The 26,868-nt window shown below is 37.6% G+C and overlaps 2 protein-coding genes across 2 annotated transcripts in view; both read right to left on the bottom strand.

Annotated features, from left to right (window-relative positions):
• Positions 1 to 26,868, bottom strand: part of LOC135215923 (latent-transforming growth factor beta-binding protein 4-like) — a 593,663-nt gene that overhangs the window by 220,544 nt on the left and 346,251 nt on the right. The gene's annotated exons all lie outside the window — the stretch shown is intronic.
• Positions 1 to 26,868, bottom strand: part of LOC135215325 (uncharacterized) — a 146,682-nt gene that overhangs the window by 842 nt on the left and 118,972 nt on the right. Inside the window, exon 7 of the mRNA XM_064249885.1 lies at positions 20,278 to 20,371. Coding sequence (XP_064105955.1) covers positions 20,278 to 20,371 — 94 coding nt within the window. The remainder of the gene's footprint in view (positions 1 to 20,277; positions 20,372 to 26,868) is intronic.

A 26,868-nucleotide genomic window follows, 5' to 3' on the forward strand; every position in this document is an offset into this window, starting at 1 on the left:
GGGGTTGTGGTGGGTGGGTGTATCCCTTAAAAGCATCCATTGATCCTCTGTCAACCGAAGCTGTGAATTATGTACCTAGCTGTTAGACAACTGTTGTAGGTGGCTGAAGAGAATATGAGAATAATCAAAACTTGATTGTTCATTGCTCTTTCGAAATGTTTACCGTCAAAATAGGAGGCCTCAGTGAGGCAATCTTCAACCTGCCTGGCTGAAACAATTCAGTGTCCTCCTCATGGCAACCATTAATCATCATTTTTTTTTGTTATTTAAATAGTGATTAAGCATTGTAAGAGATTTTTGGTATCTATTATATACATTTCCTCAACCATTTGAAACTTTAAGGTAATGCTATGGAGCACAGGAAAGGGAAAACATTTCTCTGTCAAGGTGTGTATAACATCAGCTACAGTGTAGATTCACTAGTAAAGACAGTGGCGAAATCTGAGACTAAATGGGAGGTGATGTATGGTAGATTTATCTGCAGTAGATTTCCTATTACTTTTACGGTTTTTCAAAGTTCAGTAAGTCTTAAAGTCCTAGGTCACCAAGGTGGAATGTACACAAAGCTAAGTGGAATCTAATTACAAGGGAAAGGTTCACAGCTTCATTATAGTTTGTCCTAAATATACTCCATTACCATAGAAACGCTCTTGCAAAACACATGCAGACAGTATCAAGTGAAAGGTCAGACCAGAGGTGTGGCAAAGGGCCTTGACAGTCGACATCACCCACAGGCGTAAGGGTGAAGTAGGGCAAAATTCATCTGCCGTATAATGAATATTTATGAATATCTGCTATTCTGAAATCAACAAAGTTGAGCGAGATCACCTACCCTGAAATCATCATGTCCAACTTCACTTGTGGAATCTTTTCCCCTAGCCGCGCCAAATAAAACAAAGCTGTCATTTATTGACATGCTGCGAGTGACAAAATTTGCAAAGTTTACAGCGTATGTTATTGTGACAACCGGGAGTGTTCAGTTTCTGCGTATCTGTGGGTTACGAGTGTAATAATTTATGTACTTTTGGTCTTGACTCAATCAATACTGAATTCCCATTGACTTTTAATTCCCTGATTATGTGCCTAGGAATTAATCCCATCATATTGCAATATGGAAGTGGGGTGTATGGATGCTAAGACGTGAGAAATTTGTAAACTAGTGAGAGCCTTTCTTGCTGGAAGTGATAACGCCAATAAGCAGACTTCTGCGCCTTTTGATGGCAGGAGTGGACACAAAGCTTCCTTATTTGAAAAAGAAAATAAAGGAACAATTCTCAGTCAGGACCTACTTTATAACAAAAGTGGGCGTTCTCTGGCTGCATCTTGATTCAAGCGCAGCATTATGAATGGATAAGAGCTCAGTCATTCATGGTAGCATACTCCCTTTACAAAAGAAGCATACTGCTTATGTTGTCTTCTTTTTCATCGACATGCAAGACATCTGATAATCAACCTGCCTTCAAATAATAGCGTGGTTTTTCAAAGTGATCAAGAATATAGGGATATGCCCTGTGAGTCCTCCGCTTCATGGGCAGAAACTGAGCTTGTATTTGTCTCAAGAATGGCACCGACACAAATTGCGCAGGGAGAAAGTAAATGGAGAAGTGTAGCGAGATGGTTACTATATTGAGTACAAGAGTAGCTCTTCAGAGTCTTGTATTTCCTAGTCCCATTGAGGATAAGGACTCAAACAAAAACTCTGGAATTTTTTTTTTTTTTTATTCAGCAGATTTTAGCAAACCATGGTCTGCTAACGAGAGGACATTTCAGAGTGTGTAAAAACACAAGCATCAACTTCTTTATCTTTCACTTGTAAACCAAAGTGAGGCAGTGAATCTCATGGCTTGACAAGTGGGAAATCAGTTTACAGATAATTGCCAGAAAAATGCTACTGTTGTTCGGTATTCTGTTTGATTCCAGACCTGATTTAATCATCGTGAACACTGACCCAAGATATCAGTTATTGACTTCATACCACGAAAGAAAAATGATGCTGCCAATGTTGTGAAAACAGCAAGTAAAGAGTCAGAAGCCGATTGACTTTCATTGAGTGATTCTTGTTTAATAATGCATGGCAATGCAGCTGTCATGTCAAGTCTTCTCCCAGGCGTTCAACCATTAATTCTCTTCAGATATTTGAAAGCAGTGTTTATAAACTGAGACAACCACCGTTGAAACTTAGCTTCATGCTGCAAATCGGTTAACAATAGTTTTTTTTATCATCAAAGCCATAAATAATTCATTTGCTTATTCAGCAAATCGATAGGATCAACAGCAGTAGCAGCCTATGATTTCTGAATATGCTGCAGTGCAAGAGAAAAGGCAAAATAAGTTATGCACGAATAACTGGAGGAACTGTTGTGGTTGGTAGACTGGAAAACACTTCTTCTCATGATATTTTTCAGGTATTGCTCACATTTGATTTGCCTGTACTTTTACTTTTAATGGTCATAAAATGTGCGATTGCAAAAATGTCTTCAGGGTCCGAACACTAATTTTACAGAAGCAGCTCCTGATCATGATTGTTTTTGAATTGTAATTAATAGAAGAGCATGAAAAGTCATTCCAGGAAACACAGTGAAACATGGGGACTGGCCAATGAAAGAAGAAAATTATGTAAACATGCAAACGAACGCTGGGTGAAATGCGATAGCTGCTGGATTGAGCGCCGGAACAGGAAATCTGTCTCCTCATGAATCCTTATGGATCGCTTGGTTGCAGAAATGAAAACAGGATGCTTGCGCTTGCAAAATCTAGATTCACAGTTTGGATTTCTCCTAGAAGTCTTAAATATTGTCTCTGGAGATTCTGAATATAGAAAAACTCCAAAAAATTGCTCTGAGCTGTCCAAGTGAATTGTACAGAGAAATTCAAGAATTCACATGACAGATTTCTAGCATAATATTACTTCTTTTCATTATTTTCATGTTAGTAATAAGTAACGAAACAATTGAACAAATATCAAAAAGCATTGCTGCCCTGCACAATGGGAACATTTACTAATGTACTGGATCAGAAGACAACTGTTCAGATTGAAAACTAAAGATCACAGATAGGGTGCTGAACAGCCCTTCTGTCTGCCGTCAATGGAAAACTTCAGTAATTATGAACTGGAAAAAGTTAGAAAAAAAAGTAAACAGATGACCTTGGTAAATATGGTCTTCCCCCAGATTATGGCTAAAACTCTTGTCGGTTAATTTACAGATTTATCAAAGACATCTGATGATAAACTATGTGCAGATTTTTGACGGGAAGAAGAACTAAAGGGTATACACTTTATATTCTACTGGGAGTAATTATTCGATATGCCCATTTTGCATAACTTGAACCTGATTCAGAAAAGCTCAAGGTTCAACTCCGGATCCAGATGCCAAACCAGTGCCATGATTAAACACACTCCAGAATGTACAATTTACATAGTTATTTTGGGTATATTTAGCACAGTTTAATGAGATCACGTTTCTCATTTTCCAAAAATAAGTGAGGATTGTAGCATTTCCAAGAACTGGGAAAAAGTTATTTTAGGGAGTTAGCTACCTACCAGCAGCACAACTTTTTATATCAGTAGAAGAGTTAAACTGGTTCTGCAGCACAATTAATATTACTTACAGGATCAAGCATTCTAGAAACATAACTTAGCTTATACAAATTCTTTACTTATCAATCCTCAGTTTCAAGCAGGTTGACATTAGTCATTTTGACCTAGAAAAGAAAAGTGATGCTGGTTAGAAAATCTTAGATATTAGGACAATTAGGTGTAAGTTGAAGCTAGACTCTGGGCTTTTAAAGATCAAAAAGTATAACTTAAGATATAGTTAGTGTTACACTCATCTCATTGGCAATAGATGACATATTTCAAACAGTGTTCATTCGACTTGTCTTCAGCATTTACTGCTTTCCTGATTACAACAGAAAATTGTCGTGCACAAACACACTTTTGTGTGTGAGTATATATGTAATAATTACATATATATATAATTTACAAGATCTGTAAATATAAACCAATGACCTGGGGTCATGGCATTAGGAGGGTTCTACGTGACCAAAGCAGACCTAGATTACGCTATGCGCTGTCTGCAGTAGCTGATCTAGCTCAAAGCTTTGTCAACATTTTTATGTTTATGATAACTTTGCACAACAACTTCCATGGGGGGAAGCGGTTGACCTGTTAACCTACGCCGGAAACTTGTAACTTCCGAGCCGGCGGACTACGTATGTGTTTTATATGAATTGCTGAGATAGCTAATGTTCCGCTATCGACGCGATGCTTTTAGAATGGCAGTTCCACGCCAACGATCAAACATATCGGTCGTCCGACCGAGCTGCATCTCCTAGTATGGAGTTACAGAATAAAGTTGTTATCTTGTCAACTTGCCTGTTTGAATCATCTCCTCTAGTCAAGGAAGAACCTCTCTACTAAGATATCCAAGGAGATGAGAGGAACCAAAAATTATTACGAATGACAGTCGTAAGGAAAGAACAAAAAGTCTATCGCCAAGCGATAAGACTTAGATGTGGTGGCAGCGTATAATGGAAAATATAATTAACAAGACCCATATCAGCCGACCGAAGGTCTACAAGAACTAACTTCCACCTTCAACATCAAACTAAACCCAGGAGGAAACGGGATCTTCAATCACCGCAAACCAGTTTATGAAGACGCAACTATGTCCTTCATTGAGAGGAATACAAACATTTAACACTGACGTTTTGAGCAACTGTTGTCACTTATCTTCGAGAATTCTAACACCGGACGATGGGGCAGCATCGAACATCAACCGGAAAGAAGAAAACAAACACAGGAACATCACCCGATCGACGCGCAAGGACGGAGGCTGTGACGTCATCAATCTTGGACTTCCCCGCGCATCATGCACCGAGAGAAGACCGTGACGTCATCACGACTTCCGACGCGAGACGTAGACAGGAACTGAGACGTCATCCCATGTCAACAATCCTTCGCAATATAATCTGGAGCTAAGTACCATTTTTATCTATTCAGGTCTTTTCCTCAGTGAAGTGTTGTTCATCAAGAGTCGATCGTCCAGTATTCTGGGGTGAGTTGTTCGCCATATTAATCTTCCTTCATTACAGAACCAATCTTCAACTACGAGGTTCTCGCCCGCAGATTAATTTTTTTTCTTTTCTCGTTGTCATTAACCGTTTCTTGCAGGAATTCTCCGTATAATATTTTATCATATTATCTGTATTTTTGTATCTTTTGGGGGATTTTCATATTATAAACACACATATACAGTACATTGCTTATGCGTTTACGTAGTGGTCGAGTGTACTCTTATAGATATTTTGATAGGATTGCGAGGAATAGAAGGTGATAAGAAAAAAGTGAAAGCCGAAATGGCAACTACTCCGGCTGGCAACCCCAACGTGGTGACTCTCGTTAGCGCGAGGTCAGCGATAGTCCCTTTTCAAGGTCGGGTCAATGGGTTCCTGCCTCAAAATGTTGAGGCATGGATCTCATCTGTAGACGCTCATTTAAATGCAAAAACAAGCATCACAGACCCAGCAGTACAATTACAGGAGGCCAAGAGCTTCATTGACTTTGCGAAAGGCGACGCAAGTGCGTATCTAAGGGGGGTTTCTTTCCAAGAGGCGCTTACATGGGACGAGTTCAAAAAATTAGATTACGTTGCCGTGTATGGGGGTGAAGAGGCTTTAGATGTAGTATTGGCATTGAGAAATATCCTTAACCAAGCCTCCATGACTCAGCTCAATGTTGTCTCCCCCGAGCGGGCGGCGCTAATTGCCGACCGGCTAAATGAATATCAGGATAGTTTAAGTAACTCCGGGTGTTGGCGGGTGCTAAAATCAAAGTGAAAGATTTTATCCGTTTGATCTACCTTACGTCTATCACTGCAATGTTGCCTGAAGCGTTAGTACGGTGTTTTGATAAAAAATTGCAGCCCGACAGTACGGAATTAGATGTGTATAAACAAATAAAAAAACACATGTCTAAATGTACCGACCTAGATCCTTCGCTCATTCAAGTTTTTGCAAAAAATGAGAAAACAAGCCACAACAAGTAAATGTGGTACATAATAATAATCAAGTTGCAGGGATGGTTTGTTATAACTGTAAACGACCAGGTCACATGATTTCAGACTGTCGGACGCGTTTTGTTCAATACACATAGTTTCAACTCTTATATAAAACCGTTGCTACTCGAGGAATCAACAGCAGAACGCTACAAAACGCGCAACCAGTTGCCAGTGCCAATAAAAAGAAGGGTCCCTCAGTACTATAAGAAGAAACAACCAAACGGAAATTCTGCACAACAGCAGGTACAAACAAATCGTGCTTCAGGTACCTCTGCCCTTCCTGGGCCGTCTAGCCAGAACTCGCAAGGGCAAGCGAATTTTCAGGGTGTGATAAACAAAACAAATACCACGTAGTTCACTCCAAGGGGGGAGAGGCGATGTTGGGTCATCAATATCAACATCTTTTGTATCAAATAATCAGTTTAATCATTTATCAGATCATTGTGAGACAATTGATTTTCCTATGAAACACACGGCCGAATCAAAAAAATCTGTGCAGGTTCCCGTAGATTTGCACAACAAATTCATGCAATTATTAGTCAAAACGAGTTGCGACCAACCTTACATGCAGTAAATTTGGACCATAAGTCATTCACTTTGTTCTTTGATTCTGGTAGTCCACGTAATATAATGGATTTAAGGATCATCATTTACTCTTTTCAAATTTCCCTATAGAAAAGTCCGGAATAAGGCTCTCAGGCATTGGGAATAATGAATTAAATGTTGTGGGCGTAACTCATGTACAGTACAAGGTCGGTAAGCGCACGTTTGCTGATACCTTTGTCGTTGTACAAAACATTAATTATGTATCCGCAGTAATTATCGGATACCCGTCATATGGGCACTCAAAAAAAAATTTTATTATCTTCTAGCACCTGCAAAACACGGCGTGTATATCAAAGGGAAATTCTATAGGTCTTCTAATACCCTAAAATCAGTCTTAGATAATAAAGAGACAGACAGAGTTGTCACTTACATTACGGAACCAATCACCTGTCTCATGAAACCAAGAAATAATACAGCAACCCAACAGAACTCTCGCTCACCCGTAATATCAGCTTGCACGCAAACTCTCGAGCCTAACGTAACTTCAAATATATTAGTGCGTGTAAAGAGAACCTTGCCAGGATCTGAAACATTAATCCTTTCCGAAACTCTGAAAACACACGGATTATCCGTCACACAAGCCGTTATACAGTCGGCTCACAACAACAATGTAACATCGAAGTCTTGTAATCATTGAATACCACTTTAGTAATCCACAAAAAATCAACATATCTTGGATGCCGAAGTTTATAAACATCGCATTCTTACCGTAGCTGAGATAAATCACGCTCAATCAGTCGCGGATGAACCCTGTTGCAATCTATAAAGAACAAAATCAATAAGGACATTCAAGAAGAAGAAAATTCAGCAGAAATTTTGAATCTGTTAACTAAATATCATGATGTTTTTTTCCACTACGGATGGAACCTTAGGAAAAACGGATGTCATCGAGCATCAAATAAGGCTCAAGGACAAACAGAAAGTAATCTATGTACCTTCGTACCGACTTCTATGAAATTTCAGAATGAGATAACAGAGGAAGTAGGTAAAATGTTAAAAGAAGGAGTCATTAGGAAATCAACAGCCCTTATAATTTTCCGTTAATAGTAGTACCGAAAAAGATCGAAACTTGGCGGATATGCGTAGATTTTCGTCGTTTAAATGAAGAAACAATCCCTGACAGATTCCCAGTACCATGTACCGATGATATCCTATCTTTACTAGGCCAGAATAAATATTTCACAAGCCTAGACTTACTAAAAGGATTTCATCAGATTCCGTTGGAACAAGAGAGTATCCCATACACTGCCTTCAGCACAGCCAGGGGACATTATGAATTTTTGCGTATGCCTTTTGGTTTACGTTGTGCTCCTATAACTTTTACTCGTATGATAAACGTCGTGTTTGGAGACTTGTTGGGAGATATCCTACATGCCTACATGGATGACTTAGTAATCTTTTCCAACACTTTAGAAGAACATTTACGTAAATTGGAGTTAGTGTTACAAAGGTTAAGGCAGCATAATTTAAGGGTAAAGATAAGTAAGTGTATTTAATTTTTTGAAACAGAACTAGTCTATCTAGTTTCACGGTTTCTAGTGAAGGTCTTAAAGTCGTCCACGATAAGGTGTCGGCTATCCGTAACTTTCCGATACAATACTAACGTCAAGGGAATACAGCAATTTTTAGGATGCAGCGGATACTATCGCCGCTTCATCCGCAACTACTCAATCATAGCCGCTCCCTAACCGATCTTATAAAAAGGGGGCGTAGATTTCGTATGGTCTGAAATTCATCAACAGGCGTTCGATAAATTGAAAGATGAACTGTGTAGTTCTCCTATCTTGAAATTTCCTGACTTCGGTAAGGAATTTTTCATAGCAACAGACGCCTCAGATCTAGGAGTAGGTGGGGTATTGCTTCAACAATATGATAAACAGTTTTTTCCCTATAGCTTTTTATTCACGTAAACTGAGACCTTCCGAAAGTAAATATGCAGTTAATAGACAAGGAAGGGCTCGCTATTGTTAATTCACTCGTGCACTTTAAATTCATAATATACGGTTACCCCGTCAAGGTTCTCACTGATCATAAGCCCCTAACCGACTTCTTTAAAGGCTTTAGTCACAGCCCCAAGCGAACTCGGTGGCACATGATCATTCAGGACTTTGGCGCTGAGGATCGGGTATTTACCTGGGAAAGCAAATATCATTGCTGACGCATTATCACGCAAACCCCTCTTCATCTTGTACCGAGCCATTAGCTGAATTAATAGATATCTCAACCTCCACGCCATTGTTAAAACTATATCTGAACAGGAAGATCTGGGCTGGACGTGCTGAACTATTACAGACGGAACAAGAAAAGATCCGCAAATAGAAAAAATCATCATTGCGTTAAACGAAAAATCCGAAGGAAAAAGAATACCTAAAGTATAAGCAGCAGAATTATATCCTACAGGACAATATCCTGTGTAGATCCGTGACGAGGAAAACCTGCAACACACCGCAGTTGAATAACAACCAGGTGGTGGTGCCTATCTCACTCATACCCACTGTCTTAAAGTGGTTGCATGAAAATCCACTGCACGGACACCCGGGTTATACCTTGATGTCACAGAAAGCCAAATCCTTATTTTATTGGCATACGATGCTTACAGATATAAAAAAGCACATAGCAAATTGTCGCACTTGTCAAGAATACAAAGGGCACACGAAGACACCTGTCAGCCTAGGGGCTTACCCCGTGCCAAATCAACCCTTGAAATAGTACATTTAGATTTATTAACAGGATTTTACGAGTCAGACAGAGGAAATAAGCACCTCCTAGTAATTATAGACGCTTTGACTCGATATACAGAACTTATAGCGCTTAAAACAAAAAACGCGGTCAAGTGCGCTAGGAAGTTTTACGAGTGCTACATTTGTAAACATGGAATTCCACACATCATTATCTCAGACTCGGGCGGGGAGTTCAATAATCATTTCCTTAACTCCTTGTGCGAATTCCTTTGTATAAAGAAAATCAATACCATGATCTATCACCCAGAGTCTAATGGGCTAGTGGAAAGGGCAAATCGTAAGGTTTTAAACATTTTAAGGGTCACCTTAGGGGGGCAGATCCCAAACTGGACATTGCCATACCTGCGGTACTAAGCACACTTAATCACTCGTATCATGTGTCTATTAAAATGACACCGCACGAGGCACTGTACGGTATCCCGGCCGAACGCCTTTCCACATCTTAAAGCCTACAACTAATTTATCAAATCCTCTAAAGGATGTTATGGATGCAAGCATAAGTCGATATAATATAATTCGTAAGAATTTAGAAGAAGCACAGATCATAATGAAAAAAAAATCATGATAAAATAACTAAGCCAACTAGAACATATGCCGTGGGCGATCGGTATACATACAAGTATACGTACGTATAGGTTTAAATTATAAACTGACACCTAAGTTTGAAGGCCCGTTTAACATTTTATTTTGAGAAAATTTAACGGCCAATAGAGTTAGGGTTCAAAATGTATCCAAACCCACTGATGTGAGAATAGTCCCATTGGCACATATCAGAATCTAAAGAAGGGTAGATGGAGTGAGGGAAAAAATGGTTGTATTTATGAAACTTGTATAATAATTTATATATATATATATCTATTAATCATATTGTATGTAAACCTATTCTTTTACGCGAGTTATTACATATGTTTTACTCATTGCAGGTTTCAAAAATGAATCTGTTATTGTTAGGAGTGATATTGTGTATTCAGACATCTTTGTTGTATGGAAAGAGCGCTAGGACGAAAGAAATAGAATTTAATCATGGCTCGATTATCGAGAGAATCGATGATGTATTCATCGTGTCAAGTAATATTGTTATAGAAGTAGATATGCATGCTATTTTCTTACCTGAAGATGACGTCCTTAACTTAAAGAATGACCTGATGAGGTTTGGTATTTCCCTTAAGGAAATGCACGAACGTATTTCATGCTAACTCAGAGATTTCGCTAGCTCAAACACTAAGCGTCGCGGAAATGTTGTCTTATGACATACAAATAAAACCGCTGAGGCAGAAGAACTCGCTCGTGACCTGCTGATGTGGTCTGTGCGGCACAATACTCTTGAACGCCGCAACCCGCTTATTCTAGCTGGACTACAAACATCTTAGGATCAGTTGCGAATCTAGGCTTAGGAATCTCAAATCGCCTCAAGATAAATAATCAAAAATAAAAGAATTGAGTTTTTGCAACACAAAACAGAACTGGCCTTATCTGAACTTCGCAGCAGTTATCTTCGATCAATCAAATAATGAATATGTTAATGAAACATTCAAATAATATCGATTTCAGTCATGGAAGTTCAACATTTGCTGTCTACTTTAGCTTACTATAGTTCGAAAATAGATCATATCCGTGTGAAAACTATCACATTTTATTGAAAAGTCAAAAGATTACGTAGAAGCAATTACGTTAGCAACAAAGGGTGTTGTACTCCTCACCTCATGCCTATTAAAGATCTGACGTTAACTTTGGAAAACGGACGGGAGAAGTAGGTATATTCCTTTATTAGATGCCCATTAAAGTAGAATTCTATTATAGCCCTAATATCAGTCAGCGTTGAAAATTATAGGATTATGATCACAATTCCTTTTGATCTTCCGATGCTGGCAATCATACAAAATAGCACCGTTTCCTACTTTCATGACGAATAACTCAAATCCAGTAATATCCAATTTAACGGGGCATGTACTGATTTCTTCTGATAAGAAATCATTTACAGTCATTAAAGACTTAGATAAACTCACTCACTGTTCAGAAGCCATGAATAATAAAATTTGTACAGCTGACTCTTTGAATTCTATCCTATATCAACGGATTCATGTGAGTTAGACATAGTGCTAAACGGCTCTCTCTCTCATACAAGCGAAGGTTTTGTGGGGTGGGGAAACTTTATCCTTTTACGGTAATAAATTCAATTACAGGATGAATAATGGTTCTTGGATCCGGTTATGAGATAAGGCCGGATTCGACGTCGTGTGTCCGGACAGTACCACCGCCCATGCCCCTATCTTCGTAGCAGCCGATGGTTGTACGGGGACAACTACAAACTATACCGTCAGAGGGGTCAACACTATAATACGTGAGAAGGCGTATTTCGCGAACTACACGTGGGCTTCCACAATCGTACCCATCGCTACCTCTCCCTTACAACGCGCGAGTAGCTCATCGTCTGACGCAACTGGCTGAGATGACCCACGCGTCATACGACTTATGCAGGTGGAGAAAATCTTCGCTACTACATTCTGCTAGCCGTGTTCAGCGTGACGGCCATATTGGTTATCGCCGTCAACATCTTTGCTTGGCGTAGGCTGAGGCGTAAACAGAAGGATCTCCAAGGGAACGTACTGGCCCGTCTAGATGACGTACCCGTTTAAACTCAAGTCGTTTGCGTTTAGGGCCGCCTGAACTTGGCCACTTCAGTTCGTGCCTAGGGAATTGTATGGAATTGTTGTGTGTGAAAATCGGTCCGTATGCTGGCAAAAATGTAGGACAAGAAAGACTCACGCCTTTGCGTTTGAACAGTTAAAGTATCTCCAGGGCGCCTAATAAAGCATTATAGCCCAATATTATACATTAATATATTCCTAAAGGTATTTTTCGGGCACCTAATAAAATATCAGCCCTATATATTGAATTTCTGCAGAATTACATTGTTATACTATTATACAATTATTTATTTATCTATTACAAAGAGTGTCAAGTACTCTTTAACAATTATCCATGATCATGCTATAATCATTATTTAGTAACCATTATTCTTAATCAGGTTACCTGTTATCATATTAATCATGTATACATGTTTTGATTTTTACCTTTTTATTATTTTTGGGTACATAATCATTATTATTACCAAACATGGATCTATATTTTCCATGCATTTATCTTTGTTTATGAATATGTCAACAAGGGTATGTAACAGAACCTTTTTATGCATTTAATCACTTATTATGTTATACTTAGACGTATGTTACGAGCATGCTCCTATGAACAATGTTTAAAGTAAATTTTTTTTGTTATTCAAGGCTTGAATAGGTAGCAGTCCGAGCCTAATGTAATAATTACATATATATAATAAATTTACAAGATCTGTAAATATAAACCAATGACTGGGGTCATGGCATTAGGAGGGTTCTACGTGACCAAAGCAGACCTAGATTACGCTATGCGCTGTCTGCAGTAGCCTGATCTAGCTCAAAGCTTTGTGAACATTTTTATGTTTATGATAACTTTGCACAACAACTTCCATGGGAAGCGGTTGACCTTTTAACCTACGCCGGAAACTTGTAACTTCCGAGCCGGCGGACTACGTATGTGTTTTTTATATGAATTGCTGAGATAGCTAATGTTCCGCTATCGACGCGATGCTTTAGAATGGCAGTTCCACGCCAACGATCAAACTATCGGTCGTCCGACCGAGCTGCATCTCCTAGTATGGAGTTTACAGAATAAAGTTGTTATCTTGTCAACTTGCCTGTTTGAATCATCTCCTCTAGTCAAGGAAGAACCTCTCTACTAAGATATCCAAGGGAGATGAGAGGAACCAAAAATTACTTACGAATGACAGTCGTAAGGAAAGAACAAAAGTCTATCGCCAAGCGATAAGACGTCGCCAGATATGTATAAATATCGATAATATATGACTATTAATATATAAATATATATAGTTATATATATATATGTAATATATGCATAATTATGTATAATAATATATATATATATATATATATATATTATATATATAGATATAAAATTGGTAAAAGTGCGATCGAATATCATGAGGCTCATAATTTTAAGATCTAAAAAGTATAATAAAAACTAAAGTAAATAAAGTAGTAATAATAGTGTTAAAATACAAATATAATATAAAGAACTCAAAATTACTACAATTATAGAGTGCAAAAATAGAATGAAATAAATACAATTATGGAGTGGGAGTTAATAACACTCCATCAATCAGTGTTACATATAAAAAGTTCGAAACTTGTCTCGCATTGACTGCTTTCCTGATTACAAACAGAAAAATTGTCGTGCACAAACACACTTTTGTGTGTGAGTATATATATATATATATATATATATACATATATATATATATATATATATATATATATATATATGATATATGCATATATGTATATATATATATGCACATATATATATATATATATATATATATATATATATATATATATATATATTTAAAGTATAAAAGGCCCATTATAAAACACTGTTTTAAATCTGTGGACTATATTTCGGTGGACTTTCTTCCACCCTTATCAAGCAGTGAATGACAGAAGGAGTTTCATTAGAGAAATATATGGTAGGAGATGCCCTTAGGTGATGCCTGGGGACACCGTAGAGCTATCGTTGGTTCTGTTAATTGTCTTAATCCACTTCATCGTTGCCTTATGAAAGATGTTATCTATTCAGTCTGAGTCCCAGCCTCCATTGGAACAAACAAAATCATAATCCCTCACGTGGATAATTTACGACAGATTACACAAACCTTAGGCCCCTCGAATCCTTTTATTTTCACTTATTGAATACACTAAGGAAATCATTAATTAACGTTCAGCAGAAACCAGTTTCCAAAAATACTGGAGTTTATGAAAACCCTTATAGTTACTGTGATAAGTCATATTTCGGTTTCAATGGTAAATCTCTCTTGGAAAGATTAATGCAACATAAATGATCGTTAAATATGGACAACAAAGTTCAGCAATTTTTCATCATATAAATAACACGAACCATACCATGGACTGGAACTCATCCCATATTTTATACAAGAGCAGCTGTCGATACAAATGTCAAATGGTGGAATCTTCACTGATAAAACAACACGATAATAGGATTAACTTTTCCAATGGAGGCTGGGACTCCAACTGAATAGATAACATCTTTCTTAAGGCAAAGATGAAGCGGATTAAGACAATTTACAGAACCCACGATAGTTCAGCGACGTCCCCAGGCATCACCTAAGGACATATTGCCTACTATATATTTCTCTAACGAAACTCCTTCTGTCATTCACTGCTTAACTCATGTTATTCCATTTTCATGTTAGCTAATTTTGAAAATAAAAAGTATATTTTTGGATCAGCGGGAGTTTATATTAGCCTAGTTTGATACTTTGATTTTCAGCTAACTTCAGAGATGGCATTCAACATGAAAAGGTAGGCCACGTTACCAGTTAGTTTTTTCATTTGTTTAAACGAGTGTCTTTTTGAACTCGTAATATCTATAAATTATATATATATATTATATATATATGTATATATATATATATATATATATATATATATATATATATATATATATATATATATATATATATATACTGATGCGTAGTATATAAATACATAAACATTCACATACGTACTCATACACACACACATACACACACACATGTTATATATATATATATATATATATATATATATATATATATATATATAGATATATATATATATATATATATATGTATATATATATATATATATATATATATATATATATATATATAATATAAATATATATCTATATATATATATATATTCTTTTCTTTCGATGTTCTCGAAACTACATTTCCCTTATGGCATTACTTCAGACCTCCTCCCACTCTCAGTGCATCCTCTGTTGATTATGTGCATTGAATTTTATTTGTACGCAAGACCTTTTACCTTTTAAGTGTGCTGCATTGGTCGTCATTCCATCCTTCTATAAAACTTATTTTACTAATCTCAACACAGTGCTCCATACCCCATAATTGTCAGGTTGATTATTCGCCCATCTGTAAACCGTAATGAAAATGTGTGGGTTTATTGGCATCTTAGATGTTACAAGTTTATAAATAAGCGGAAGAAATTCCACATCACAAAATGTATACAGCCCTAATTTTCGTACAACAGTACTTTTAACTCTGATTGAATTTTCCTGAATGGTCCTGCAAGTGGCAGTATCAATAAAAGTAATGTCTGTGCTTTTAACCCTGATTTAATTTTTCCTGTCAGACTGGTCTTGTAAGTGGCAGTATCAAAGGTAATGTTGATGGTTTTAACCCTGATTGAATTTTCCCTGTTAGACTGGTCCTGTAAGTGGCAGTAGTAATAAAAGTAATGTCGGTACTTTTAACCGTGGTTGATTTTTTCCAGTTAGACTGGTCCTGTATTTGGCAGTATCAATAAAATATTGTTGGTGGATTTAACACTGATTGAATTTTGCCTGTTAGACTGGTCATGTAAGTGGCAGTAGCAATAAAAATAATATCAGTGCTTGTAACCCTGATTGACATTTCCATGTTATACTGGTCCTGTGAGTGGCAGTATCACTGAAAGTACTTTGCCCATCCATAAATTGTAATGAGTTTTCATTAAAAATTCCTAGTGCCCGATCATAAGCAATGAGTAGAGTTTTCTCGTCTTCAGCTTAGAATAATGGAAAGACAGCCTATTTGGCGTATGTGTTTATAGTATTGAAAACATAAGGGATTGCCTATAAAGGCAATTGATTTACGCAGAGTTCACCAATAAAGTCTGGAGTCCAATGACTCACTGTCCTTACTGTCTCATTGTGGGGAAAATGTGCTCACGTTATTTTCTAGAGCATCGTGAATCATTACAATTCCCTTTTTTCATATTATTGCGACAGCTGCATTTACAGACAGGATTTTCATGTCGAGTGTACCCCATAGCAATAGCTCAATCATATTGTCATGTAAATTGCATCAATTTCCAATACTCAAATGTATATTTTCTGAGTCAAATTGGTTCCCAAACTTCATTTTTCTCTACAAGGACTTGAGCTGATATCCAATATAATGGAAAAATTTGACAAAATAACTCTGTAAACTACCTGTGTAGCCATTATCACATTGAGATCTTAAAACAATAATTTTCTAGCTTCCACCTCTGCTTTTGATCTTTCATTTTTAGATCTCCTGCAGTCTACTAATTGCAAACCAATTCGTATAGCTAAGAAATTTATATAAGTACATAATATAACCTAACTTCTATCTCGCTTGTCAAGATTTATTGAAGCACAACGTATCATTTCCTAACTTTTTGACCCAAACCTTTTCTTAGAGGGACCAGTGATGACGTTTTTTTTTACACCCCTCCAATAGAGTTAAGTATTTGAAAGATGGATAAGTTTATTTGGTTAATGGTATTCATAATTGACTTTTAAGCAAGGGGGCGGACTTAATGCACGTGTTGCTTAATCACTGCTTGTTCCTTAACGTAAATTGTGGCAATTGTACTTCTTGCAGAAACCTGTCCGTATATTTTGCTATCTGTATGTCTTCTTTTATCCAAATTTGCTTAATGACTTATTCATCTTACTAATAAGCTGTAGTGTAGTAGAGACTATTGGTTATCGTATAAACCAGTTAGGTTCTCAGAGTTATCTGTCTGAACACAAGTAATAAATGTGGATGTACACAAACCAACGGTCTATCCTTCCTTACTTGTATCTCTTCACATTCTCTACATATTTCCCTCTGACACACATTAGCATAAAACACTGCTAACTAAATAGTAGGGTTCTAGATTTAGTATTTCATAATGTAAAATTAATTCTCTATTAACATCTTCCTGTTGTGGACAGAAACGAGATATCAGAAGCTTAATGTTTTCTGCCAGAAGGAAACAGCTAAGAAGAGTTACAGTAATCCCTTGGTCATCCATACCCTTCCCATCTGCACTATCCCGCTGTGAATGCACCTTTCTCGGTGCTATCAGGAGTATGTGCTTCACCATAACAAAGTTTGATTGAAAATGCAAAGGTAATTGAGCAGTATGGTGTCACGACGACAGCCACGTTGGAAGTTGTGCCCTTCAAGGATTGACTACATTATACTAGCGTTGGTGTCTCGGAGATTTAGTCAAGACAAAAAATGTTGGTCAAGATCAGCCGGTATGGATGACATCCGGCTGTCATGTGGATAATATGTTGATAACTCTCATCTGAACATTGTTGGATTTTCTAAAGTACAATATTGCAAAGCTGTTACTGATACCCAGGCCAATTGCCTTGTATGACATTTCAGCTAGTTTTCATCACACAGTGTACTGTTAACAGAGGGTCACTGTTCTTCAGTCTAGGAAATCCATCATAATTTTTAACTTCCACCAGCTGCAGTTAGCGTTTTTTATGATTTTTCTGTTTTAGAAATGACCGGTTCGAGGAGAATTGTGTACTGGACAATTGCGTACCTGTATTTTCCCATCATTTTAAATATACTTTTATCCATACTGAATACTGCTTGAATATATGTATATACATTTTTAAACACTACACATGTTTTATACTTTAAAACATTGAAAAGTTTTACTTTATATTTGTTAAAAGTATTGAAAAGTTTTACTTTATATTTGTTAAAAATAATTCTACTTATACCTTTATCTATGAATACCAAAGGACATAGATATATATAGTCATCAATATTCTATTATCTTATTCGCATGTTTTGTACATTTAAAACTTATATTTCATTTTAAAACTAATGTAACATATAGTAATGTTTATTCTAAAAACCTAAAAAGATTAAGATCAACTTTTTAATTATTTTAAAATAATCACGTTTAATCTAAACGGTATGCATATTGTGAACTACCCCTCGTAAGAATGACAATTTGTTTTAGGGATTATGTGGATTAATCAAAGAATTGAGGCATATATTGACCGTCTTATTTATTGGCTGAACGGGAACGTCTCTTTGTTAGCCTGTTTTCTTTTTCTTTGCGATAGCTGTTTTTTTCTTTAAAGCATCAATTTATTCCCAGATGGAAGGTTGAGGACGTGTTAGTGTATTTTGAATTGCATTGTGCCACCCTTCTAATTACTGGACCTTGGCAAGTTGTTAACTGTGCGGTCATGAACATTCCATTGATGACAGGAGGTAATTGTTGCATTAGGAAATATTTCTGCAATACTCTTTCTTGACCCTAGTTCACATATTCTGTTAGTAATGATGTGGGATTGAGCTGAGAGCGAACCTGCAACAAATTATTGAAAAGTTGATCATTAACTCGTTTCGTCACTTCATGGTTGTCAGTATGCACTCTTGCTCTACAGGATCTTATCACATATCTCCAGTGGTTCATCAGAAAAAAAATTAAGTCATAAAAATACTGCAATACAATACATTAAAGGAAACAAATTAAACAGTCTCCAGTAAAGCAACACGATGACGTCAGGAAAAAGAGTAAAGAAATAAATAAAAATAATCCAATGTAATACACCAGTAAAATAGCAAGACGAAATTTAGCTTAGTACTTCACCATTAAATCCACACAGTATTTGAATCAGTCTAAGCCCAAAGGAAAACTGAGTTGGACTGAAGTGAATAACAAGTTTCTTACATTCTCCAGAGAAATCGGGAATTGCTTATAATTACTTGTTCAGTAATTAGTAGTCCAGCAGTTCAGTGGCTTTATGCCTTAAATCATCATATCTACCTCGTAGTAATTCACTCTCATCTGCTAACTGTCATTGGTTTAAATTAGTAGTTCTTGGGTTGAAATTTATAATTTTGTAGTTACACTATTATCTGTGATTTATAATTTTGTAGTTCACTATTATTGTGATTTTATGGGTACGCAAATGTCTGGGTACGAAAAAGTTCGGGTATGCGATTACCTGGTACACAATAGTCCGGAACGCAATTTTCCTTTACGCAATTGTCCTACCACCTAGCCAGTCTTTGATCCAGTCCGCTGTTTTTCCTACAATTCCTAAAGCTCTTAACTTTTGTCATTAGTTTCTTGTGTGGAACTTTGTCAAAGGCCTTTTGGAAATCTAAGAGAGAGAGAGAGAGAAAGAGAGAGACAGAGAGAGACAGAGAGAGACAGAGAGAGAGAGTCAGAGAGAACTACTATACTGCTATACAGTACAGTATTTCAGGTTTCACAGTGTGTCATCTTATTGTATGATTGTTGTTTTTCATCTTGAGTTTATATTAAATTGTACATTATGTATAGTGCAATACAGACAACTGATAGATGATAAATATCTGTGTTCCCAGTATGTCATATAGTACATAGAAAATGGTATCAATAGAAAATGCAAATAACAGTAGGAATACAGCGAACATGAATTCCCCAGCATTACACTTGTAGGTGAGTTACCTATCAAAATCAATGGTAACCTTGTCATTTAGCCTACATTTTCTTTTTCACACCTGTGCATTACACGTCATGCAATACCTGCGGATGTCTCGTGTGTAATGATAGCTACTTTGTCATGAATACATAGATTTGGTTGGCTAAGGTGCTGTGAAGAAGCTCTTGAATGGCATATTTTGTTTGTTAAAGTGTTATTCATTTGTATTTAGTGGCTTTTATGAATACTTTTTTTCCCTTGTTTTTTCCACATTTTAATAAGTTTATATTTTCATTGGAGAGGTAGCCTAACCTACTCTGGCCTAGTCACAATTCCTGTGTCCATACTGAGCATATGCGCACCCATTTGGAGGGCTACTGTATATCTACTATTTCATCAAAAGATCAGTAATAATGACCATTATTAACAATAATCATACAGAATCAATTGAAATGAGAAACTAAGAGCTATGGAAATCTTGATAGAAACTTCCCTTAACATGCACTTACTTGTTTATAGCTGGAGTAGTGCCGTCAATCCACAAATACGTCTTGTTTGAATATGGGGAATGCATCCCAATCCATCCACGATCCACAACGTTATCTGCAGAAGTAAGAAAATATCATATCCATTTTTTTTCTGAATTATGCATCCCAATCTATGCCCTGAGTATGTAAATTTCTACTGCCACAATGATAGCCATGAGTAGTTAACTGAAATCGCTGCCAAAATAGGATTAATAAATGGAGCGAAAATTAAGAAAAACTTTCATCTTTTCAATGAAGACTGTCAGAGGACTAAAGAGTTTTAGAAATCTGGAAAAGTAAAATAAAATTCTACTATACACACACACACACACACACACACACATATATATCTTAAAGGCACTAAAAATAATCGGGTTGTTAACCTTAGCTCTTGCTGGTTAGAGACGCTGAAATGAAAAAACAAACAGGATAACTTACCAGCGCACCTTGGGGTCAATGACACGCTTCAAAGATCACTAGTTTCATGTATGTAGCGTGCATGCCTCTTGTGTGCCAATTGGTGAGTGTGTGTTCATAAAGAACAGAAAATGACATATAATCTGAAGCAACAGTTGCAAAGGGGGAGCTCACTGATTTTGATTGATAGAGTGTGGAACACGCCACAGAAAAAGTGTTGCAGATCTGTCAGACAAGGTACCGTAACGAGAAACTTTGACAAGTTAACATTTGAAGTGACAATTACTTGAGTCTAGAGATAGGGAAGTGAGGTGCGGCACACATTCTTTAATGTTTTATAGTGTCATAATTTTGGTCTCTTTATTTCAGATGGTTTCAAAGTCACCTATGTGTTTCTCTGACTGATTTTGACTATTAATAAACTATGAATGTTTGGATACTTAGGGGAAGAGGGAGTACTTACTTAAATATGATTTTGAGAGGAATATAATAGTTTAACGTTTCTTTTTGATTCAGGGTTCATTTTATTCCATTTTTGTGTTAGCTAATTTTGGGAAATAAAAAGTATATTTTTGTAACCATGATAGTTTACCTTAGCCTAGTTTGACTTTCAGCCAATTCCAGAGAGGGCATTCAACGGAACAATAGTAGGTTATGTTACCAATCAGATGTTTTGTTTAATTTTGTTTAAACGAGTGTCATTTGACCTTGTTAGGGATTTTCCCTGTTAGAGTGGTGGCAGCGGTTAAAAGGTACAATAGGTAGCACCTCCGAAGAGAATAGATTTAGATAGGTTAGGCAAATTTGGGGGGAGAGTGGTTATAATTATGTATCGGGCAACTGACTCTATTGCTGACTAAAGGGGAATTAGAGGCAGTGTAGCTACCACGGGCAGTCATCTGGTTGCTGCTTAGTGTAAAGATGTGTTCCTGTGTTTCTGGGGGGTAAAGTGAATTTATATCATAACGGGAATTAATTACGCGCAGTTGCAAGTGTAGCCGGGTAATGACTTTGGATCTATGAAGACGTGAGTGTATAAGTTTATTTTTTTTTTATTGGTGTTAATTTGCTAACAAGTGTTTTTCATTTTGATGTCCCTTGGGATTCGGTGTACATTAGTGATTTTATGGTATTGAAATGCATTAGAAAAGTGGTACTATAAGTTTCGTTTTGTGAATGGCATGAGAAAGAGAAAGAGCGAGGCAGCCGAGTGGACAGTTACTTGTGCTAATTCATAAAAATTTTGGTTCGACATACGTATCCCCCCAGATGCTGAAGCCTTGCCGAGGATGGGGGCCTTAGGGTTCAGCAGCTGGGCCCTGATGCCTGGTGGGAACTGCTTTCTTGCTTGGCCTTGGTGCCCAGCTGTTGATCTAACTAAATAAGTCAGCCCTTTTCCTTATACTAAAAACATTTCATCTTTCTGCCTTCCTCCCCCTATAAGGTATGGATTCTATGATGATGACTATTGGCTTGGTTTTGGACATGATTTAGTCTAAATCTTGGGATTTGAAGGAGGGTGAGGATGGACGGCATGCCACCTCACCCGTAGAACTCTAGTACCTGACGTGGTCGAGCGAGGGGAAAGTTTAATGTCAAACCCTATCCTCAGTGCCGGGTCTGATCTCGACGGACATTATGACACCTTAGCACTGGAGATAGGGTGTATATCCATTAATTACCCATAGGACGACCCTAATTAAAGGGATGACCCATGGTGGGTATGGGGAATATCTGGATGAATTCACTTTTTACGTTATATGGAAGCCACCCCTATCTCTGCTGATGACCCTATGCTTTTGTCAAAGGACTTGCCCACGGAACCCGAACTTCAATCAATCATGGTTGGTCCCCATGATCAATGTAGTACCCCTGGGCCAAATGACAGATGAACACAGTTGACGACCTAAAGCATTGCGAGAAGATATACGGCCAGGAAATCTCAACAAAAAGCATCTGGCTCCAGTATTGCCACACTGGAACCATTTGCCATGAAGAGAAATAAAAAGTATGAAATAGCTCCTGGGGTCTTTGTACCCAATTCTTATAATAAATGCCTGAATTTAAAGCTTGAAGGTGACAATATTGATATTTTCATGTAAACAGAGAAATAGTGAAATGTGGCAGACAACCCAAAATAACACCTCAAAATGGAAATATGCTTCTAGTAGAAAGCATTAAGTTGATGGGATTGTCAGACCTTGCGGGAGTTATGGTTGAGTGCACTCCCCACTCCAGCCTGAACTCCAGCAAGGTCTTGATTTATGCCCCTCAGTTGATGGCTTTCTCTGAGGAGAAACTTTTAACAGAATTAAAAGACCAGGGTGTAATAAAGGTGGACAGGATGATGAAGAAGGTTGATAATAACAGAATACCTCAGCCTACCTTAATATTAACTTTTAATACTTTAAGACTTCCAGAATGTGTGTCTGCAGCCTGGAATAGGTTTAAGATAAAACAGTACATCCCAAGACCCAGAAGGTGTTTCCACTGCCAGCATTTTGGACACACCCTACGATCGTGTAGATCCAAATTGCAAGAAAATCCTGCCGTCTGTGTCAACTGTGGAGAAGATGAGCATGGTATGTGCACCAGGGAACCTAAATGTGTTCACTGTGGTGAGGGACATGCATCATCATCTCAGCAGTGTGATGTATATTTACTCGAAAAAGAAATCCAAGCAATCCGAGTAATAGAAAGAACAACATTTAAGGAAGCACGAGAGAGAGCCAAAACAAAGACTGTAAGACCTGATCTAAGTTTTGCTTCTGTAGTAGCAAAACTAAGAAACCAAAAGAAAGAGACAAATAAAAACAACCAAGGTAAGAGCACAAAAGGGAAATCAAATAAAGAATCATTAAAAAGACAGCTAACTGAATCATCCGAGTCAACTGATGATGAGAATGTAAAGAAAAGGTTCACTAGAACCAACAAAAAAGACACACGTATGGAACTGAATAAAATTGAAGTGTCAGTAGAGACACACCCTCCACCATCTGCCTCTTTGGAGCCAAGGCTAGTGGTTGCTGGTCTGGTGCCAGCTTCTTTTGGTGCCAATTCCTCTTTGGAGGACAAACCAGCAGATGCTGGTCCCCCGGTGCCAGTCCTCGCTGGTACTTCTGCCTCATTAGAGGCAGAGCTGGCTACTGCCAGCAGTACAAAGACACTTGAGGTGGTCTCTTTAGAGAACACCTCTGCTCTCTCCGTCTCGATAGAAATGGAGAGCACAGAAACTAAAAAACCCTTCAGTGTCAAAGACATTGAAGGAAAAGATGTTGGCTCTACGAAAGCGATAACTCCTCCCAAGAAGCCAACAAAACTTTCCATCAAAATGCCTCCCCCTAGTAGAAAAAAGGAATCTCCCAGTCTTGTAAAAAGGAACCACAATGTTGGTCCTAAACATGAATAAATTCACTTCCATTATTCAGTGGAACTGTCAGGGACTGAGAGCGAAGTATGAGGAAGTGAAGCTTTTGATCTATGAGCACTCTCCTGTAGGGGTATTTTTGCAGGAGACTATGCTAGGTGAATACACCCCTTGTCCTAAGGAATATGTTCACTATAGAACTAAATTTGATCTAGAAGTGGGAAATCATGGTGGATCCCTCATCTACATCCGTCGAGACGCTTAACACTACGAAGTGAAACTAAATACTCCACTTCAAGCTGTGGCTGTAAGAATTAATTTAAGAAGGAAATATAGTTTATGTTCCCTTTACATTCCACCCAATAGCCCTGTCTCCCAAGAGAACTTAATATACTTAATGCAGCAACTACCAGTGCCATTTCTTCTACTTGGTGACTTCAATAGTAGACATCCATTGTGAGGAGATGTAACATCAAATCAAAAAGGGAATATGATGGCATCTTTAATAGAAAATGAAGATATCGGTCTTCTTAATACTGGAGAACCTACCCATTACCACATTCAGACAGGCACCGTCTCCTGCATCGACCTTTCAATATGTAGCTCCAACTACAGTGTTGACTTAGTTGGAGAACAAGTGATGACTAGCATGCCAGTGACCATTCTCCAATTGTGATCGACACCAATGATGGCCCACCTATCCCGAGATCACCACGATGGTGCTTAGAGAAAGCAAATTGGAGAAAATTCAAAGACTTGAGTGAGTTGGAGGGGGATGCAAAAGATCTCCCAAGTGTAGACAATGCCATTGATCTACTCAATGGAACATTACATACTGCAGGTCTACACTCAATTTCTCAAACTAAAGGACTATTCAGGAGACAGCCAGTACCATGGTGGTCAGAAGACCTAAAGCTGTTACACCGAGCTACAAGGTCATCATTGACCAGGTGCTGTAGACATCGCACTTTGGATAATGTCATAATTTACAAACAGTGTAGGGCACGATTTCGAAAAGCTATGAAAGCTGCCAGAAGAGAAGCATGGGCCGGATATGTATCCTCTATTAACAGCAGAACACCAGTCTGTAGCATTTGGAAGAAATTAAGAAAAATTCAGGATAAATTTACACCCAATCCTCCTCCAGTACTTAATTAAAGTGAATAATAATCATGTCACTGATGCCACAGAATTTAGTAATACATTTTCAGAACACTTCGCTCGAGTCTCTGAGAAATCGGATAGTTCCCCAGGACATAATTTCAGAATGATGGAAGAACAACAGGTACTTGACTTTTCAGCAAAGAAAGCTGAATCATATAATATGCCTTTTTCTGAAAGGGGATTTGACCCTGGTCCAGATGAGATTCCTTATGAAATGTTTAAACACATTTCAAGGAACACAAAAATTTTTATAATAAGTATTATCAATAGAATATGGGATGAAAGCAGCTACCCTAGCATATGGGAATTAGCTACCATGTTACCATTCCTTAAGCCTGGAAAAGATCCTCTCTGTGCAGCAAGTTACCGCCCCATTGCTTTAACTTGCTGTTTGTGTAAATTGATGGAAAAAATGTTAAATGTAAGACTGATGTGGTATCTAGAGCACAACAATATTCTAACACCTTCTCAGTGTGGTTTTCGAAAAATGCACTCCACCCTGGACATCTTACTGCAACTTGAAACCTCTGTCTGTGAAGCCTTTGCCTCCAAGCAATATCATGTGACAGTGTTTTTTTACATAGAAAAGGCATATGACACTGCTTGGAGACATGGGATTCTGAAGACTATGCATAATAGTGGTCTACGAGGCAAATTACCTTTATTTGTGAAATCTTTTTTACATTGTAGGTATTTTAAAGTTAAAGTTGGCAGTACTTTATCAGAGAAAAGGTGCCAAGAAGAAGGTGTTCCCCAGGGCAGTGTTCTCAGTGTAACACTTTTTGCTCTGGCCATAAACAGTGTTGCAGCCGTTATTCCAAGAGAGGTTTTAAAGACACTGTTTGTGGATGACTTGTCAATATCCTTTGCTGCCACCCGGATGACTGTAGCCGAAAGAAAGCTACAATTAACAATAAATAAAATAGTAAGTTGGGCTGAGAAAGAGGGTTTTAAAATCTCTGTAAGCAAGACTACTGCTGTCCCATGTGTAGAACAAGCACACTTCTTAGGCCTAGTTTTTGACAGTAGATTGACTTGGGTTCCCCATATCAAACATATAAAAGCAAAGAGCCTAGAAGCTCTACACATCTTGAAGGTGCTTTCTCACACCAGTTGGGGAGCTGATAGAAATCTTTTACTAAAGCTTCATAAATCCTTAATCTTGTCAAAGCTGTCATATGGTTGTGAAGTTTATTCTTCAGCTTCCTCATTAACTTTAAAATTTTAGATTCAGTGCATCATTCAGGCATTCGTATAGCCACAGGAGCTTTCCGTTCGTCACCAATACCTAGTATGCTAGTTGATGCAGGAGAGATGCCCCTTGAACTCTATCGCCAGTCATCATTACTTCGGTACTGGTTTAGAGTGCAAAGACTCCCCAAATATCTGGCATTTGCTGTGGCAAATACAAATATTTTTAATGGTTTTTATGAAAGTCATCCAAGGTATCCCACTCCTTTTAGCTATAGAATTTAAAAAAATTTAGAGGATACAAATATTAAAAAATTTCCCATTATCCCCCTTTGTGTATCCCAATACTCCTGTCTAGAGGTTACCTGATGTGAAATTCTGTAGGTACTTCAATGGAGCAAAGAGGGATAAATCTGATGAGGAAATGAGGGCCA

The sequence above is a fragment of the Macrobrachium nipponense genome, chromosome 5 (genome assembly GCF_015104395.2).
Source record: "Macrobrachium nipponense isolate FS-2020 chromosome 5, ASM1510439v2, whole genome shotgun sequence".
Lineage (NCBI taxonomy): Eukaryota > Metazoa > Arthropoda > Malacostraca > Decapoda > Palaemonidae > Macrobrachium > Macrobrachium nipponense.